Raw genomic sequence first — 20,065 nt, 5'->3', positions numbered from 1 at the left:
TGAAGTGCGGAAATATATTTCCTTCTTTTTGAATACGGTACAGTCGAACCTCGACTTTCTGGGTTTAACTTTCAGGGATTTCATTATTCGCGAGTTTTCCATCAATAATTCAGGGGGATTTTTTTTTTGGAGTTTTCCGGGTTACTGCAGAAAATCGCAGACGGCGCGCATAGACTAGAAAATGTAAAGAAAACAAAAAAGTTTATTAAGTCATAATGCATATGCATTTAAATATATCTTAATCTATTTTATCATTTAGTAAAATATATACACAAATTTAGTTGACTTCACTTTGTAAAAAGTTTCAGTGCACTAGAACTGCGGGCTACGCACTTTGGGACGCCCAACATATTGACATAAACATACTTGCAGTACAGTAAGGTTTTACTTTTGTGTGTTAAAATGGTCAACAGTATTACTGCGCGCTCTGATGGGGCGGAGAAAGACGCACCGGAAGCGTTCATTACGAACTTTTATTGGAACACCGACAGAGGGAATACCCTCGTTCCAAGGACCCCTTTCAAGAACTCACAACACAAGATAGCCTTCTTACTCCCCCTTCCTTGCTGGCAAACACGGTTGTGGTGTTTTACACCAAGAGCAAATCATTTAGGGTTTTGTAAAAGAATGGTTCCTGCCAGCCCGTAGGGTTTAAATTGATTCTTAATTGATGCTGGAATTTGTTATAAGATGAGTCTAACGAGTGCTTTACGTGCCGGAGCAAAAAGGCTCCACAGAGAAAATGTGACACGAGTTGCTGTTCTCAATAAAGTCTTTTATGTGTGCACTCAAAGTGTTCCAGTGCCGTGTTTCTGTAAAACCTCCAAAGAACGATGTACCTTCCTTTCGGACGCCATGGTCCTCCCAGTGGTTGAATACTTACGTTTTTCCCATAATTCAACTGTTTACAATAAACAGAGTTCCTGCTCAAACTCTTCAGTATCGTGGGTCGTTACAATATTAAGGTTTGGGGATCCTAGAGATATTTGCGGATTGTTCACTTTCGCAGGGGTCCTGTCCCCTAAGCCTGCGAATGTGGAAGGCCGACTGTAAATGTTACTTATCTGTGTTTCTGTGTGAAACTTCGATAGTACATGTTAATTACACTTGCTCCTCGCCTAGCTATATATTGTGTCAACACCATCAGTTCCCGTCAGCTGTTCTACCTCCTGACTTCTGTGTCTTTCCAGTGCCCTTCTCTACAGTATAGATTCAGATAGAAGTCAGGAGATGTGATGGCAAAAAAGTTAGCAGAGACAGTAAGTAAAGTTTCTGAGTGAAATGCCAATAAAACGTGAAAACAGATTGCCTTCCATGGCAAAACAGCCTTAAATTCTCTTTCACACACCGGAAATAAAATACATGCAATGGAACGAACATTTTCTCGATTCGCTTTTTATCTGACTATTTCAGAATCAGGCAAATGCTGATGTTTTTATTGAAATTTTTGTGTTAATACAAGAATATGCGTATGGTCTTAACGTCACATGTCATGTCAAGAAGAGGCCCACCTGCACTGCCCCCTAACCCTTGGCACATCACACACACTCCTGATAAGGAATACAGTACAGTACTGCAGTACCTGTTGTTCCTGTAGCCTTTCCTGAACCGAACCCCAACCCCAGCAAACTAGGTTTTTTTGCCAGAATGCAATGTATGTGTTGTTGAAGAAGCACTTGAGGGAACAGCTTATAATGACACTGTAAATGAATAAATGTAAGTGCCAAGTGGCTTTGGGGCACTGGGATATATAAGTATGTAGAGTATGTATGTATGTGTGTGTGGAGGACAAGTTTGATCTATTGTGAAATGTCCTGGATGCATATTTAAATAAAGTATAACAAGACCAGCTCTCGCATTTGTGGCTATATTTATTTATTACACTGCAGACATGTGTGAAACTGAGCCACGGATACACTTCGGCCCCAGGCCTTCACCAGTGTGTGCAGAGATCAGTGAAATATGATAATAAATAAAAGACATACAGGATCATGTTGCATATTGTGTGTGTTTTCCTGTCTTTACATATTAGAAATAACGTAATTTGGTCATATGCTGATGATTATGATGGACCAGTAATGATTCAGTTGTATAATGAGCTGTGTACCGTGGCATTGCAGTCCTCTGTGTGTGTATGGGGTTAATCCAGAACAAGTTCACATGACGGGAGAAAACAGAATCAGGCATCAGCTGAGTAGCCTCTTTCACAATTATAGAAGGAGGCGCTCCTTTTTATAATATATGCTTCCTCATTTCCTCCAGGTATAGCACTTACTTAATTATATGGTGACCAACGTGACACTGGAGGCCAAAGAAGCCCGAAGTGACATTTATTCATAGGCTTTTTACAGAAACTAAAATTTCTTTTCAAGTGCACACTTCATCCAAGCTGAGAGAAGAATAAGAACTTTAAACATGCAATGCGAATAAAAGTTTTCTAAAAACAACCCTCTACAAAACATGTGAGGCCTAGCAAGCAAGGTGACATGTAAGACTTTTCTGCTTGTACCTTTCTATTCATGGATTAGACTGTAGACAATAATGTCATGAAAATTTCATTTCTTCAGTGTAATTTAAATATGCAAGAACCTTTGTCAAAATATAATAAAAATGATCCAATATAGTAGTATATAGACACAAGATGAAACAGACAATAATGAAAATTTTATTTATTTTGAACACCAAAATGTTTTTGGGGATTTTTAATAAACAAAAATGATGCTTTGGCCCTGTGCATTAAACCTTTGATAGAAAATATATCAACAGACATTTATGAAATTTCATGCTTAGAATTAGTACTGAGTTCCATAGGACTGAAGATGAAATATCATGGCAATATCTGGTAATTCAGTATGAAAATCTGCAAAAAAAACTCTATGAGCAACTACCACAGCATCACCAAACACATTCAGAGAACAATTTCCAGTTGTTCACAAATAATGATAAAGTGAAGGATTTCAGCTGACTGAAGGAAGAAAGGTCCGAAGTTTAGAACACCTTCCCTCCGAAGCAAATGGACCGTTTGGTTCTCTGTTTGGGAAAGAGACCCCAACCACAGTAGAAAACTATCGTTATACCACAGATGTTACAAAACTTTCAAACACAGGACCTTGGTAGACCCCCAGATGAGAAGAGTTTTCAAGAGATTGCAAAGGTGTCAAAAGTCATGAGGATCCCTGCCTCTTTTGACTGAGCACCCTGAGAGTCTCCAGTTGCTGGTTGTGGACTGTTACCAGAGTCCGGTTCTCCTCTGTGAGGACTCGAAATTCCTCCTTTAGGCGGGCAATCTCCACTGTTGCCTTCTCATCCTCTACCAGCTCAGCAATCAATTCTTTCCTGTAAGAGATGTCACCAGAAACAAAGGGGAAAAAAAAAAAGCTATGAGATATCGACTTATGGTCATTTTAGGGTTGTGTTGCCAGTCAGTGAGGCCATTGTGATGGGTGCAACAATAATTCTAGGGCTGTTCCATGATAGTTCAAACTAACCCCAGGCTGTGAGGCTTTAACATATATATGGGCTGAAAACTACACAGTGTTCGCTGGATGTCGCTTCAGAGAAAAGCATTTGCTAAATGTAAAAAAAAAAAAAAAGTGCTCCACTTCTAAAGAGGAACAGGAAAAACAGAGAAAATACTTCAGATCACACACTAAATTGTGCACTGAATACCAACAATTAATTTGTATTAAACAACAACAGAGCAGAACAGGGTGGATGGTGCTTACTTAAATACTGCAAGTAATACTCTATAAATTGAACCCCTGTTTTTATGGAGTACAAAATAACATCTGTACAATTTACTGGTCTATATTATTTACGCAAAATGAACATAAGCATCCAGTTCAGGAGGACACTGTGTTGGTAAGTAAATTAGTTGTAAGGTGAGATGCTGGACAATTGTACTCAAACTTTCGTCTCAGCATGTTGCTAGGATTTGAGCGGTTCCTGTGATCTTCCATGCCACTCCGCTGGGGTCACACTGGTACACAGAGAAATGGAGTGCTAAGTAATTGAATTGCTCGGTTTCGGACAGAATACGTCCAGCAAATGTGAAGGCTCTTATATTACAGTGGAATTTCTGCTTGTCCAGGGTTTGATTTGGGTTTTGTTGAGCAGTACTGAGTGATGACTTAATGCCACACACTGCTGAATTTCCCATGCAGGCTTTGATCAAGAGCAAGCACTTTTATGTAAAGCTGCAAATGTCAATTGCCACGAACATGTTTATGGTATTAAAAAGGGAGCACAGTGGCACAGCAGGTAGCACAGGTGTGTCAAAGTGTAGGCTATGCTATCAGGTATACAATCGATCAGCATTCGGTGGAGTTTGCATGTGTTTGTCCTAGGTACTCTGGTTTCCTCTCACGGTGACTCTGTGTGTATGGGAGAGAGTTACACTGGTGTGCTGTGTAAATGTATGAATCCTTGTAGGAATTTTAATGTAGTGTATCTTTCATTGTAAGTAGCCTTGAACAGAGGTGTCTGCTAAATACCAACTAACAATAATCATTATACAATTCCTTGGAGAAAAGCATTTGCTGAACAAATAAATTTAAATCTAGGAATCAATCACCTGCAATGGCTGCTTTTCCTGTAAAATCACAGTTCTAAAGAAAGAGTAATTCATATACAGTGAAACTCATGCCAAAAATGTTTGTAACAATTCTGGTAGATGATTAGGTGACATTAATAGAACAAAAAGCAATGAGGCCATGCAATTATTAAAAGCTGTAAAAAAGTGGGTAGAGTGCAAGACACATCAGTTGCATGTCACAGTGACAGGCTGCTATTTATAAATAGTGGAACATGAAATGTACGGAAATCCCCCTGTCATTCAGTGCGAAATGTGATCCAAGGAAGGGTCTTAGACAAAGAGGGCTCTGTTGCATCAGAGCCAAGTGCTGGAGTTGAGGTCAACATCGAAAACCATTGCTTGCGTACTCACATCTTGTGCACAATATTTCAACTAGATTGATGATGTAAATACTTTTAAAGATCCTTTAAGGAAGAAGATAAACAAAAAGTAATGTACATGACTGATTACTGAAGTCGTTTACATTTGATGAACAATGTTGAAAATGACTGCTTATGAGGGGGAGAAAATCCAGTTGTTAATGTGTGTCTGTCTTGGCAGATGGGTGTGTTTAGGAGGGACTGTTGGCCACTGACATCCTTTCTGATTTGTCTAAGTCATATGGTATGGTATGTGCCGAGTCAAAGCCGACCCACAGTGACCACTCGCATAGTTTTCAAGGCAAGTCAGGGGAGGAAGCAGAGGTAGGTTGCCAGATCCTTCCTCCGCATGGCAGGGTGAGGCAAACACAGGGAGAAAGACAGGGCCACCGCACCCCCAGCAGGACTCGAACCCAAGACCTGCCACACAGCAAGGCACCGGCCAAACCCACTACACCACTGCGGCCCGCATCTAAGTCATAACCACTTGAGAAATAAAACAGCAAAACAGGCAACCTGTCAGCTGAGTTGCCCCTGACCGCAGTTGTTGCTCATGAAAATGCACTTTTCATCCATTCAGAAACTGCAAAAGGGTAGTACCTCAGGCCCCTAAAATTCCCCTCTCCGCAGAACGCCTACAAACGGTTGTGCGTAACACAGACCGCAGCTATTCAATGAGGACAGGAGAAAGGGGAACTGAGGGTTGGGTCAGTGTCAGGTGCTGCATGAAAGGTAGAAGTTGATACTTACCCTAAAAGGGTAATTTATCCTGACATGTTTAAAGCCTACCAGTACATTTACCTGTATTCATTTGGCTGATTCTTTTCTCCAAAGCAGCTTATATTGTTAAACTACTTACACTTATTCACCCATTGATACAGCTGGGCAATTTTATTAAAGCAACTGAGGATAAATACCATGCTTGAGGGTACTACAGCTAGAGGAGAGAATCCAACCTGCAACTTTTAGGTCTAAAGGCAGCAGCCCTAACCACTCTGCTACCAGCTGTCCACCACATCTGTCCATAACCAAAAATATACAGTCCAATGGATGAATGTGTTCATTCCCTTAGTCATTCACTGGTAATCACTACCAGTGTGTACACCAATAGCAACATGTCATCATGTCCAACATCCATAGCAACATAATGAATAAACAAGTAATAATGATGATGGTGACTTTGAACTTCCTAGCTGTGAAGGCTTATGTGCTTTCCTGTTCTCAGTGATCCAGTAAAATGGTCAGTGCAATCAGTGTTGACATGTGATACTCCTAAATAAAGGAGCTAAGACTGTTTCTCATCTCAGTTAATTAGTTAACAGAGCGAGTAAATGACTGATTTTTGTTTGAGAAACAAGAACAAGGATGTCACGACCTTGCCAGCCTCTGCTGTTACTCACTTTCGGTCCTCTAAGAGAGCAATCTCATTTTTGACTTCATGGAACTCCTCGGCCATCTTGCAGTGGTCCTTGTAAACCTGCACAGACTCCTTCAGGGCCTGACATGGAAGTATGGGCTGGTGGAGAAGAGACAGGGTGAGAGACATGGGAACAGGTTTGAAACAAAAAACAATGCACATTCAAAACACAGAGGTAGGATCAAGCTTAAAACCAGCTGAACTGTTTGTCATCAAAGGGAATCAGTGAGCAATGCTAGTTGCTCTTATGTTTCCTATGCCGAATTACTCTCCTTTGTGCTCATTCACATGCTCTCTCTCAAAGACATACACTCAAAAACTTCTCTAGGTGCACACATGGCAGACACAGCAGGACAACCATTACAACATATGGAAAGTAGCTGCTAAGTCACTTCCTATGTGTTTTGTAGGGCCTCAACTTCTGCTTTCGATATGACACAGAGCAGACGATTAGATGGTGCTTCCTCCCTGGGTCCCTCCTCCTCAGTTCTAATTCCTATTTCTCAGCTCCTGTATGTGTCAAACACCCGACTCTGATGCTCCTTTCAGCCTGTGACCCTGCTGTCCTCTCTCCTCCAGGGTTGTCTCCCCATCTGGAGCTTGGAACGAGGCCATCATTCTCAACATGTATCAGAGCAGGCCTGATGTTTACTCCAAAACACCTACTTTTACATGAACAACTGCAAAATAATGAATAATCTTAAATGAAGGCAATCTACTGCTGAATCTGGAATCTGTAGAAGCTAGATCTCATGACATTTACAGACTATATTAAAGAAGTCAAGAAAATCATGAGTACAACATTTTCCACATGGGAATATTCTTCATGAATGTATAGTCTCATTTTGAAAGTTCTCTAAGACCATGGAACAGCCAATAGGACTATTGGAAGAGGGCAAAAAGGGTGTCTGTCCTGCCACCCAGTGGTAGTAAATATGCCTCCCAGGTATGGTGTCTGCAGCTGCTCAGGTGCCTAACCCTCTACAGGTACACTGGCTTCTGAACATATGTATATTGCTGGGACAGTCTATAACTCCTTAGTTTGTCATTCCAAAAACAATTTTACCATTAAGTCACAATAAATGAAAGCTGTCCTATGCAGAAATCCTTCCATTTATTCAGTGTTAGTTTCTGTGAAAATCTCAGACACAGCTATGATAAATACACACACACACACACACACACACACACACACACACATTTTCAGAACCGCTTGTCCCATACGGGGTCACGGGGAACCGGAGCCTACCCGGTAACACAGGGCGTAAGGCCAGAGGGGGAGGGGACACACCCAGAACGGAACGCCAGTCCGTCACAAGGCACCCCAAGCAGGACTTGAACCCCAGACCCAAATACAATTAACATAATAAAATAAAACTTCCATCCATCAATCCATTATCACTGAAGTCCATGGTTGACCAAAGTGGCCTGTACCCACTTTGTGTAGAGATGAGGAGGATTCATCGTGAAAGGGGATGCAGTATGGCACTATTATTTTTCTTAACTTCAGATTAAAAGGTAATTTAAAATAACTGGGAATAAAGGTGTCTCCACAACTTCCTTTCTAGTGCCTATTTCCAGCTGAAAGGTAAGTGTGTTCAATGTCAGTCAGCTTCTTGCCGCTTTCAGTTTTCTGCATTGACTACACTTGACAACTAATCCATAAAAGTTAATAAAACAGATGACACTATTTATTTATGGGTTAGGTTATATAAAAACCCTGGGTGTAGCTTTACTAAATAAAAATATTTTGTTAGACTTTTCATTTTAACATTTTTATTAACTTTGAGTTACGTAAATATTACTGAATGAATTGCAAAAAGATTGAAAATACAAATACATTCTTTCCAGGATCTCCTACGCATTCTTGCTTTTTAACCAATTCCTGCTGTAAACATGTGCAATGTTTGTTATGTTATTGATCACAACACAGGCATCAGACATGAGCTGTAAACACTGCAGAAGCCAGTTGAATGAAGGCGGTCCAGCACGTCTTTTGTTTCTATAGTCTGCGATTTACTCACACCTACAGGCATAGAGCAGAAACACAGGCTTTTGCTCAGCCAAAAATAAGAACCTTTAAGTAACAAAATGAATATACTGGAAATGTCTGCATCTTTGATAATCCATTGCTTGAATGTTCATAACATTAGGAACAAGTGTGATATTATTGTTTCTGTAGTTACTCAGCTTGGGTCTTCAGAATCATCCCTTGGTGAATGTCAAGGTGAAAAACTATGGTGACACACGGCAACACACAACTGCACAATGACAGTGAGGTTGACAAAAGCCCTCCTAACTCCCAACATGACTCAGCTGCAAACCTCCCGGTTAATCAGATGGTGTCTCCGCACTAAATACCATCAATTCAACACAACAGTTCTGCTAAAATGGCCTCTCACTGACATTGGCAATCCATGGGTCATGTCTCAGGACAATGGCTTTTAGACCATTAACCTCCTGAATTGTTTCACCATGAATCTTGAGAACAAAATAACACAGTTATTGCACGCGGTTGTGCAACACTGTAAAGCTATTTCCAGCATGCAGATCTATCAATAGCCCCGAGACTTATGAAAAGCCTTAGAAAGAACAAACCACCTGTTAAAATCACAACTTCTGATATTACTTTCAATCATGCCATCAGTTACACCTTATAAACATATAGAATACTAAAATCTCTACGACAAATGTAAAATGGTGCTAAGCGGAAATCACGTGCAACTCAATTTACACATGTTAATTTCAATTTCATTACCATTATTTTACCGTCATTTTCCTTCTGCAGTATATTTCTGATATTTAATATTTAATATAATATAGCAGTGGCATCTAAAGGAGGAATCCTAAACATTGCAAAACTGATGTCCCATGCCGTGATTTTAAAAGAACAGACATGTAGTGTGACAAATAGGTATTATCACAGAAGGGCTGAGACTCAGGTGTGTCATATAGGTATAGTACATAACACTTAAGGTATTCAGTGCCATAGCTGTATTGTACCAGAAGTGTTCAGTGTAACGGGCACTGAGTGGTACAGATGTATATTATTGAAAGAGAGCAGTAGGTCTCAAACAGCATGACAGCTGAATAATAAATGAGATATAATGTAAAAGTATTAACCTGAAACTGCTGTTCCAGGTCAGGAAAGGTTTGAAGGAAGTTCTCTGCATCATTCAACTCTGGGGGGGGGAAAAAAAAAAAAAAAAAAAAAATGAATTTCATTAATAACACACACACACACACACACACACACACACACACACACACACACACACACACACACACACCATTGCTTCAACCACTTGTCCAGAGCGGTGTCACAGCAAGCCAGAGCCTAACCCAGCAACACAAGGCGCAAGGCTGGAGGGGGAGGGGACACACCCAGGACGGGACGCCAGTCCGTCACAAGGCACCCCCAGCGGGATTCGAACCCCAGACCCACCAGAGAGCAGGAACCGGCCAAACCCGCTACACCTCCATGCCCCCTACTCATTAATGACACAGGAATTGCTATTCTTTATTGAAAGTCTTCACACAGACATGTATGGTGTCAAGTACTAATGGGCAGGATGTAGAAACGCAATAGTATCTCAACTGTGCTTGGATTAAATCTTCTTAATGGCATATTGCAAGATTGAGGGTTTTTTATTCAGAGCTGTTTAACAGAAAACAATCATGAGTTATTTTTTAAAACGGCCTAAAAGCAAACACTTTTTGAGATCCTCAACAAGAGCTATTCCACACATGTAAAATGCCTAGAAGGATGCCCTGAAGGTGGAATATTCAAAATAACAGGGCAGCCTAACACTGAGCGCTTGTGAGTCTTTAGATACCACGCAAAAGCACTACCGCCGCGACAGGCGCTACAGATCTTCCGTACAGTCACAGAGAGAAGGGCATTTCTGATTTATAAAATAAGAGAAATCCTGAAAAGAGTCCATCAGAGCAGTGTGAAAAGTTGCATCAACAGTAGTGTTGAGGAAGGCGAGCGGGCAGTGGAGGCTGATGTGTTAAATACTTATAAATATAGGTCAGTGTTCTAAAAGTAAATGAGCGAATGGCACACCCCTGGGGCATTAAAATCGGAAACCCGAAGCCGGGATGTGAGCGCTGCAGCTGCTGTTGAACCATTCAGCCGAATGGCTGTAAAACACTTTGACAGCGCTCTGCCCTGACAACATGACCCCACTATACAGCTAGGTAGACATTGTGTTTCTAAGATGCCAAAGTCCACAAAAATAGTAGGAGCACCTGTCTTATGAAAAGAATGACTGAAGTTTAACCGATACTTTTCTGGTTACTGTTCTGGTGACAGGAATGTTGTACATGACCCTGGGGGTGGAGGTGTGGGTGGAGTGTGAGTAGTGCTTGTGACTGCGGAGTGACCCTCCTTGTAGCAGCGTCAGTAAACAGCCACTGCATGGACGAAAAGTACCAGGTCATGTATTTCCATCACGACACCATCCTTCTTTTCTTACCTGAGGGCTCATCAAGGGTGAAGGCGATTCTAACTTCAGGTTTGTCAGGTGATACTCGTCTTGTTGAGGTGATCATTTATTCCTTACAAAAAAATCATAAATGCCGAGTTCTTAAAATGTGTGAAACGTAAACACGTTACAGTGATCCCCTTTGATAGGCAGCCTGCACAGAAAGAGAGGTTTAAACGGGCGATAGGACCGTGTCAGGGCTCATCCTACTGAAATTTATGGCTTCTGTCAATGAGCTCCCTTCGAGCTGTCAACAGATATTGTGAGTACGAGTCATTCGTTGACAGTCAGAGCTCCTTTTAAACCCACTGCTGCAGACTCATATGACAGGTAAAGTACATAATGGTATGCCATTTTAAGTGATCATAAATTACCACCAACACGGCTTTGAAAAGGTTACTAACTTCACTGACTCCTTTCCTGTTGTAGGTGAATAACAGAAATGTAACTTGCTCTTTTTCAAAACATTCAATCTGTTTTGTCAGAGAAGTTAAAAATGACATGAAAAGTAAAATTTCCTTTGTAAGCTACTAAGTGCACATGTACCAGTTACTGTGCTGAAGAACACCTAATAAACTTGCGCATCGGTAAGGGCAAGGACTGCTTGAGTCAGCGGGACGGAATATCTAAACGCAGAACCATCACATCCGCGAACATGTGCGTGCAAACAGGACGGGAACAAGTTCTCAAGAAAGACCCACTTACCTGAAGACAGACTTACCCTTAGAATCAGTGAAACTAAGGTGATCCAAAGTGAGAAGAGGCTTCGCCTCCTTCGTCTCAGTTTCAGGCAGGGACCTCAACTCTCTCGAAGGCCGTGCAGCCAATTGCTTCGCCCAGAAGTCAACGCTGCCGTGGGCGTCCGCCGCTCGCTTTGCGTTACGAGTCTGTGCCGGTCTTCGGTGTCTAATAGCTGGGCAGCGCTGGTGAGAGGAAAGCCCCCACGGCGGCAGTCCCTAGGGTGACTGAGCCCGAAGTGCTCTCTCTTCCTCAGTAAGCCAGCTGCTTTTGGACATGTTCACTCCCACACAGCTCAAGCTGAGCACAGGGGCTGGCAGAGGGGCACAGGCACACAGGGGCTCCCTACACCCCTGCCTGCCACTCGGGTTCCCACTGAATGGCTCAGATGGCATGACTTTAGTCAAGAAAAATGCACACAGCGCCAATGAGATCTGAGCGCCATGCCCAGCGTAGAGGGGCCACGCGGTGGCTGTGCAAAGAGGCACGTTGCCACACCGACACCCCAACTGAAGGTTACCTAAGACATCATACTTGACACATTTGAAGAAAATCTGGAAATTAAGGAATAATATAAAATGAAGAATTAGATTACTGGTGAAAATTGACTTCTTGTACATAGAAAAAAAATACATGATCTTACTGACAGACAAGTTTTCACTGGTAAATAAATATTACATTGTCTGAAACTGCTTATCCCAAGTGGGGTCATAGGGAGCTGGAGCCAGAGCCTAGCCCAGCAGTGCAGGGCATAAGGCCAGACCCAGGATGGGATGCCAGTCTGTTTGAGGGCACCCCAAGCGGACTTCGAACCCCAGACTTACTAGAGAGCAGGACCTGGTCCAACCCACTGCGCCACCGCTACGTACTAATTAATGTGTTATTTATTAATGAGAATTAGTGGTAGTTCAACTACGTACCACTAAGTTTGGGTACAATTTCATTCAAAAGATTACACAATGAATGACAACACTAATGAAACTATTACTTGTTCCTTTGCTTATAATTCACTCAATTGATTAACCGCTTCACGTGGCGCGTCAGGATCGCGGCCCTCCTTCCGGTCGGAGCCTATCACACACGCACACTCTGGTACACTATGGGCAATTTAGAGTCATCAATAATATTTACAAGAATTACACAAATAATTATATCACTGAAACTTATATGTTTATTTTCTTTTACAACTCATATTTAGCTACAGAAAATAGTTCCTAAATATTGTCTATAGACAACTACAGTATGTACTTTCATCGACTCCCGCGGTTCGTCAAATCGCCCTGTGTTACACTCGACCCGTAGCTCGACTATCGACAGCTCTGGTCTGGCGTGCACGCTGAGTGCTCGCGCCGTGTCTTCCCTTTCTTCTGAAGAGAGCTCGTATCCGTAGCAGCCATGGCTCTTCACGTGCCCAAAGCACCGGGCTTCGCCCAGATGTTAAAAGATGGTGCGAAGGTAAATATATATATTTAGATGGATCAGTTTTAATATGCCACCGGTAGGTCACGTGGCTCATATTTGTGATTTCGAAGTGGTTTTTCTACGAGCTCGGATTAAAAGCGGTGTGTGCCGGTCGTGATGGATGTTTCTAGAAGAAGAGCAGGCCGAGTCGCGGGTGTGCGCTGTTCTGGTTTCTCTGTCCTGACGGACGGACCTACAGGCAAACATGAACATTTTACTTAATTTTCAATATTGTGTTGTTTTTGTTGTGTGCAGTTTTAAAAATTGCTACATAAATAATCCTATATATACGAGTGGCGTCGCGACACCATGTGCCCCGGTGGTGCTGGTCGTCAGGGAGTCAGTCTCAGTCTGTCCGCCCAATCGGACTGTCAGTACTAGGAGACTCGTCACTGTGTGTGTATATAATATATATCTATGTGTGTAATAAAAATGACATGACATCTTCATATATTCACTCGGAACTCCATGGATATTTGATTTAGCCTCATCATGAAGTGATTATTGACAGTGTTTAGGTGACACCTTACAATGGTGTTCTAAAAATGCTGGAATGATCATAAAATAAAATACCTATAATCATTTGCTTTGTACACTACAGCAATGTAACACACACACTAAGGGCAATTAAAAATCACCAACTCATCTGACCCACCTCCTTGTATGGTGGGAGGAAACCAAATGAACATAGGGAGAACATGCTGACTCCGCATAAAGCTCGAACCTGAGTCTGAATGCACAGCCCTGATTTAGAGTATAACTACTGTTGAAGTTAAGGCATTGCCTAGAATAGATTAAATGAATCTTGAATTATCTTAAAGTGCTCTAACTTGTATTGTCATATTAGCACTACTCTGGTTTGGAGGAAGCTGTTTTCCGGAACATTCAGGCATGCAAAGAACTGGCACAGACCACTCGGACAGCCTATGGACCCAATGGTAAGCACCACGTCCCTGTCACACGCGTAGGTGCGCTTCAGGTTTGGTTTTGTAACTAATTCAGCAACACACTTTATATGATAATCATCAAAGGAGCTATCTTTTTTCTCCATAGGCATGAACAAAATGGTGATCAACCATCTGGAGAAGCTCTTTGTTACCAATGATGCTGCAACCATCCTCAGAGAACTTGAGGTGAGGGCTGGTGTTTTGACTAGCATGTGGGCAAGCATGTGTGAGCAGGCTGACTAATCAGAACGAGCTTTAATGATAGCTGTGCTGTTTGTTGTGTTCCAGGTCCAGCACCCTGCAGCCAAGATGATCGTGATGGCGTCTCACATGCAGGAGCAGGAGGTGGGCGATGGCACAAACTTTGTCCTGGTGTTTGCTGGGGCCTTGCTGGAGCTGGCTGAGGAGCTTCTTAGAATGGGCCTGTCAGTGTCTGAGGTGAGTGAATGGATGAATAAACGTAACAAACAAATCCATAACTGAAGTGATTCGAATAGGTAAACCACCATCAGTTTCCATATGAAAATCTAAGTTTTGCTTCCATTGACTGGACTGTTTGTAGTTCAGCCTTCTATAACTATTGTCATTGTTTACTGTTTTTATTTTGTCTAATTTTCATCATTAAAGGTGATGGAAGTGGTTTATCTGGTGTGGCTTAGACACAATCCTATTATGTCTTGTTGCTGCAACACAGGTCAAGTAGTATGATGGCACAAGGCCAGTTTCTAGGTCTTTATGTAATTCTATAAATGTTATGCAACCTGCTGGATTCATCCAGTAGTGCACTCCTGCATGGTCATTACATGTCTTCTGCTTTGACTATGAAGTGTGTGCCAGTGAGTTTGCACCTTGCTGTTTGTAGGTCATTGAGGGGTATGAAATGGCCTGCAAGAAGGCTCTTGAAATCCTACCAGACTGTGTGTGTGCCTCGGCTAAGAACCTGCGCGATGAAAATGAGGCCACTGCCATGATTCGGCCGTCTGTTATGAGCAAACAGTATGGGAATGAAGACTTCCTGGCTAGTCTCATTGCAGAGGCCTGTGGTAAGTTCTCTTGTGGTATTTGGTTGTTTTTTAAATTTTGCTCCAAATGGTTCATTTGTAAACTAAGTGTTCCTTTTTTTTTCCCCCCTCTCCTTAAAAAATTTCAACACAACTTTGATGCAAGTTATTAACAATGTTTTCCTTGCAGTTTCCATTTTCCCTGAGTCTGGGAATTTCAATGTGGACAATGTTAGAGTGTGTAAAATATTGGTGAGTACACTTGAGCTTTAAAATTTGTGTGACTCAGATTATCACCATGTGAGATGTAATGTTCACCTTTTCCTACAACCACAGGGCAGTGGGTTGAATTCCTCATCAGTCCTGCGAGGGATGGTGTTCAAGAAAGAAGCTGAAGGAGACATCACAGCGGTCAAGGATGCAAAGATTGCAGTGTTCTCCTGTCCATTTGACTGCATGGTGACAGAGACTAAAGTAAGCTAATTTCTTAACATTTTGTAGTGCAGCATTGTGCTTTGTATTTATTACAGCTTTGTATTGACATAGTTGGTCAAAGATGTGCTGCAAGTATGAAAATATGCTGAAATTGTGGGCCTGCTACAGAATGGACTGTATTTCCCATATGTAGATGAGCTGCAAATTTAAAGGATAAGTACTTCTTGGAATCACAGGAGTGAGGTTTTTCCTGCGCTTCCAACATGTTTTGTTCTGCTCTGCTCATAGGGAACTGTCCTGATTAAGAATGCCGAGGAGTTGCTGAGCTTCAGCAAAGGTGAAGAAGACATTATGGAGACCCAGGTCAAGGCCATTGCAGAAGCAGGTGCCAGTGTTGTGGTGACAGGTGGCAAGGTGGCAGACATGGCCCTGCACTATGCCAACAAGTACCAGCTCATGGTGGTCAGGTGAGATGGGCTCAGGTCTAGTGGGATACGGTCAAGAAAGCTATTAGCTTTAGTTCTGCCCTGTCATTGAGGGTTTTTTTTTTTTTTTTTCTGACATTGCAAATTGTTAACTTTGGGACCTTTTCTATAAAGATTCTTTGATTGCCTTGAATAATGAGAAATATGTTTTTACTTAATGTAGAATTATTTGTATCTTTAATGCATTCAATGGTCTTCTCTTAGGCTTAATTCTAAGTGGGATTTAAGAAGGCTCTGTAAAACAGTAGGAGCTGTTGCACTTCCCAGATTGGTAAGTTACCTTGAAAAGCTAAAGTGTTTAGCTCAACATTTAGAATGTAAATGTGGTTTAGGAATGTGCGAAAGTCAAATATTGTGGCCTTTCTTCATTGTTCACCAAGGCTTTTTGAAGATGATCTGATCTGTGTCATTCATGTGAACATGAAGAGTTTCCGAGAACTGTTTATTAAACAAATTGAGGGAACAGAATGGTTTCAAGAAGGCAGCCTTAACGCTGAACACATTAATGCTAAAATCAGACAGCTGGGTTTTCCTATTCAAGCATAGTTTGAAGAGCTGTAAAGGTTTGTAAAAGGTGTCCATTCACATTTATTCACTTAGCATACTGTTTTCTCCACTTTAGCCAACACCTTTTCAATGAAGGTGACCTATTATGCTAGATACACTATGCACAATAAATCACTCAGCTATACACCACTGAAACACACATGCATACACTATGGGGAGTTTAGAATCAACAGTTCACTTGAACACATGTCTTTGGACTGTTAGGAGGAAACTGGTATACCTGAAAGAAATTCACGCAAACTATACTTTCCTCCACAACATAAAAACACTATTCAGATGTGGTGAATGGTCCTTGTTCACAGATGGCCCCCACCCCTGAAGAGATGGGACGCTGTGACAGTGTTTACCTCACAGAAGTTGGTGACACGCAAGTGGTTGTCTTCAAACAGGGTGAGACTTTGTTACAGGCTGACCAGTTGTTTGTATAACACTGAAAGGAGGCCTGATATGTTCCACCTGCAAAGGATAAGTTGCCTAATTGTATTTCTTGAAACCTGCAGACAAAGAGGATATCACCATCTCGACTTTGGTAATCCGTGGATCTACAGACAATATGATGGATGACATTGAGCGGGCTGTTGATGATGGAGTGAACACATTCAAGGTTCTTGTCAGGGTAAGGATTTACTTTTGAAATTGCTGTTACAGCAATTTTGCCTTTGGTTACTGCAGCTAAATATTTTGGTTTTCATAAATATCTGAAAGCAGAATTTCACATGTCTGATTTGATATATTAAGTTCTGGTATATAGATTGTCAATGGGCACATGTGATAAAGTTTAGCCAGTACATTTGGATTTTTAATGGCCTCCTTTGCCTGATTATTTATAGGGCTCAAAATCAGTGATGTCCCAGATACAGTAAAATTGACTGGAAAAAATGTACATCTTAGTTCAAGTTCAACCTCTAAAGCTCATAACCTGGTGTTGCTGAAGAATTTCTCAAAGTATGTTGCAAACCATGAGGTGCATAGTGGACAGATGGACACTGGGCATAAATTTGCAAGGCGTTTATTACCTTCAAGATTTAAGTAGACATGAGAAACTACTACGAAATGAGAAATTGAAAACTTTTCACAGTGAGTTAAAAATCAGAACTGAACTTGCATCTGTAATTAAAAAAAAAAAAAAAAAAACAGCATGACCAATGTTAGGGATGCTGTCTCCTTCTTTTGCAGTCTGCCCAGTCTCCTTACTCACAGTAGGAAGCTTATTTCCCTTTTTGATTAACAATAAAGATGACATATGGAGGACTAAATGCTAAGCCTTTTCTAGATGCTGTGCAAGCACATTTATTCTCAGTAGTGTGGGTGACTTGACTTATACTTTGTTCTTTCTCTGAAATTGTTGCCTGTTTGTTGTAATTAATTTTTTGATATGATGAATATATTCATTTAAATCAATATTTTTAAGTCCTGTCAACCCCTCCTTGTTCTTCTTGTTGCAGCTTAGCTTTGTTGCAGTTTTGAGGTTGAATTACTTTTACAATTTTAGCTGAACCAAGAAAATGTGAAGTTTGTTGGGCAGCATTTTGTATCACAACAACTGAATGAGAAAATTTGTGGTAGTTCACAATTACAAGTATTCCTCAAATAATATAATGTGGTTTATTACATTTAAAAATAAGAATAAATACTCTACAAATGCAGTCATCAGATTCCATGCAGCAAATTACCCCAGTAGCTGTAATGTATAAATATTAGTTTAAAACATCACGCGCCTTTGCTATAAATACTGAATTTTTCAACAAACAGCATGTTCATGTAAAATATTTAAATGTTAGTTTTTGATCATCACAGCACATGTTTTGCAAGGTTAAGAATTTTATTTAGGTTCAGTTTGAAACAGGAAAATAGTTTAGACCTAGTTTTTCAGCTTGATTTTATAGGCCTATGAGTGCATGAGGAAACATGATTTTAATTCTTGTGTGAAACTTTTCTGCTTCTGCCCAGGACAACCGTCTTCTGCCGGGTGCTGGGGCCACTGAGATCGAGCTGGCTAAACAGATCACATCTTATGGAGAGGTAAGGAAATGATACTGCATCTCAGCTCTGAGTCATTTTGGAGGAACTTTCAGTTGGGCTTCCTGTGCCTGTGGGTCTCACTGTGACTCTTTTGCAGTCCTGTCCTGGCCTGGAGCAGTATTCCATCAAGAAGTTTGCTGAGGCCTTTGAGGCCCTGCCACGTGCATTGGCAGAAAATTCTGGGGTCAAAGGCAATGAACTTATCTCCAAACTGTACGCCACACACCATGAAGGGAACAAGAACATTGGCTTCGACATTGAGGTGAGCGCCAGGAGAGGAAGGAAATTTACCGAGTTCATATATCCAAGGTTGTGATATTCATAGAATGCATTATTTCTTGTCACTACAGGGTGAGGGTGCAGCTGTGAAGGACATGCTTGAGGCTGGTATCCTGGACCCATACTTGGTCAAACACTGGGGCATCAAATTGGCCACCAATGCTACAGTCACTGTGCTCCGAGTTGACCAGGTCAGACCACATGTTAAATTTCATTGTATTAAATTTCATGAAGTAGTCTTGGAACTAAAAGTTTCTAAATGAGCATGTCTCTCAGGTGCTAATACCATTTTGTGTACGATGTGTCAGATCATAATGGCTAAGCCAGCAGGTGGACCCAAAGCTCCCAAGCAGCAAGGACACTGGGACAAAGACGGCTGGGATGAGGATCCCGATAAATTTGACACCCATTATTAAACAAATAATGTCAGGTGCTGAACTAAATAGCCCGGAGTAGCATCTTTAAGATGTGTATTTGAAAGTGCATGAAAATACTGAACACTCTAAAATTTTGTGTGTGATTAAAATAATGGTGTGTTGGAACTAACATTTTGCAAGAGGGATATGCAACTTGAATTGTCTTTGATGCTTAAGCACTGAAATCACCCCACCCCACCCCTCCATGTTTGGCACAAAGGTTTCCTCAGTTAACAAGAGTCGCCACTTTGTGTTCATCTTACCGCAGATATGACATTTATGATTAAGAATGTTTAAAGAAATGTTTGGTGTGTGTATGTTCATAAGTGTTTGATCTTATGGCACATGAAGCTGACCTATCTTGCTAGCTAGTTTGGTGTGTCGCATGTGTTGCAAATGCTGCAGATTTCCTGGAAAGGGTCAAAGGTATTAAATGTTTTTACTGGGATCTGAATATTGACACCCTTCTGTGGTGGTCTTCCTTGTGCATTGTCTGACAGTTTTACCTTTTTCCCCTCCACAGATCATCATGGCTAAACCTGCAGGAGGACCCAAAGCCCCTCAAGGCAAAAAGGATTGGGATGAGGAGGACTGAGCCCCGTCACTAGTTTGAGCCTCGTTTCACCTCTCCCTAGTGACTGACCTTGGCTCATGGCCTTCCCTGGATCTCTTATACTTCTGTTATTTAATGTCTGACCACCAGCTGTTTTTTTTTTAGGAATAACCACGTTTTGGTTTCTGAATGTGGCACTGCTTTGTCTGTGATTCCAATAAAAGGCACTTGAGCTGTTGACATTTGTTTGTGGGCTTTTCTGTCAATAATTATGGTGTTATTTAGAATCCAGTACCATAAA

General features: G+C 41.4%; 2 protein-coding genes across 4 annotated transcripts; one reads left to right on the top strand and one right to left on the bottom strand.

Moving 5' to 3' along the window:
• Positions 1-2,701: 2,701 nt before the first annotated feature.
• map3k7cl (map3k7 C-terminal like) lies at positions 2,702-12,305 on the bottom strand. Of its 2 annotated transcripts, none has more exons than XM_029251407.1 (6): positions 12,277-12,305; positions 11,582-12,152; positions 10,852-11,014; positions 9,494-9,552; positions 6,354-6,469; positions 2,702-3,336 (listed from the first exon to the last, which is right to left on the bottom strand). In XM_029251407.1, the coding sequence occupies exons 3-6, from the start codon at positions 10,925-10,927 to the stop codon at positions 3,165-3,167; spliced, it is 423 nt and encodes a 140-aa protein (XP_029107240.1). In that variant the 5' UTR covers positions 10,928-11,014; positions 11,582-12,152; positions 12,277-12,305; the 3' UTR covers positions 2,702-3,164. The 2 variants fall into 2 exon arrangements, with proteins under 2 accessions (XP_029107240.1, XP_018610728.1); XM_018755212.1 differs by having other exon boundaries at positions 10,852-10,933.
• A 598-nt stretch (positions 12,306-12,903) lies between these two features.
• cct8 (chaperonin containing TCP1, subunit 8 (theta)) lies at positions 12,904-20,002 on the top strand. Of its 2 annotated transcripts, none has more exons than XM_018755037.2 (15): positions 12,904-13,053; positions 13,907-13,997; positions 14,113-14,192; positions 14,295-14,444; positions 14,869-15,049; positions 15,198-15,259; positions 15,344-15,481; positions 15,731-15,909; positions 16,132-16,198; positions 16,797-16,884; positions 16,995-17,110; positions 18,445-18,516; positions 18,614-18,778; positions 18,867-18,986; positions 19,104-19,405. In XM_018755037.2, exons 1-15 carry the CDS (start codon positions 12,994-12,996, stop codon positions 19,209-19,211), a joined length of 1,677 nt encoding a protein of 558 aa, XP_018610553.1. In that variant the 5' UTR covers positions 12,904-12,993; the 3' UTR covers positions 19,212-19,405. The 2 variants fall into 2 exon arrangements, with proteins under 2 accessions (XP_018610553.1, XP_018610554.1); XM_018755038.2 differs by lacking the exon at positions 19,104-19,405 and adding an exon at positions 19,735-20,002 and having other exon boundaries at positions 12,906-13,053.
• The last annotated feature ends 63 nt before the right edge of the window (positions 20,003-20,065 follow it).

This window comes from Scleropages formosus, chromosome 4, assembly GCF_900964775.1.
Source record: "Scleropages formosus chromosome 4, fSclFor1.1, whole genome shotgun sequence".
Taxonomy (NCBI): Eukaryota; Metazoa; Chordata; class Actinopteri; order Osteoglossiformes; family Osteoglossidae; genus Scleropages; species Scleropages formosus.
This window is presented reverse-complemented; position numbering and strand designations above follow the sequence as displayed.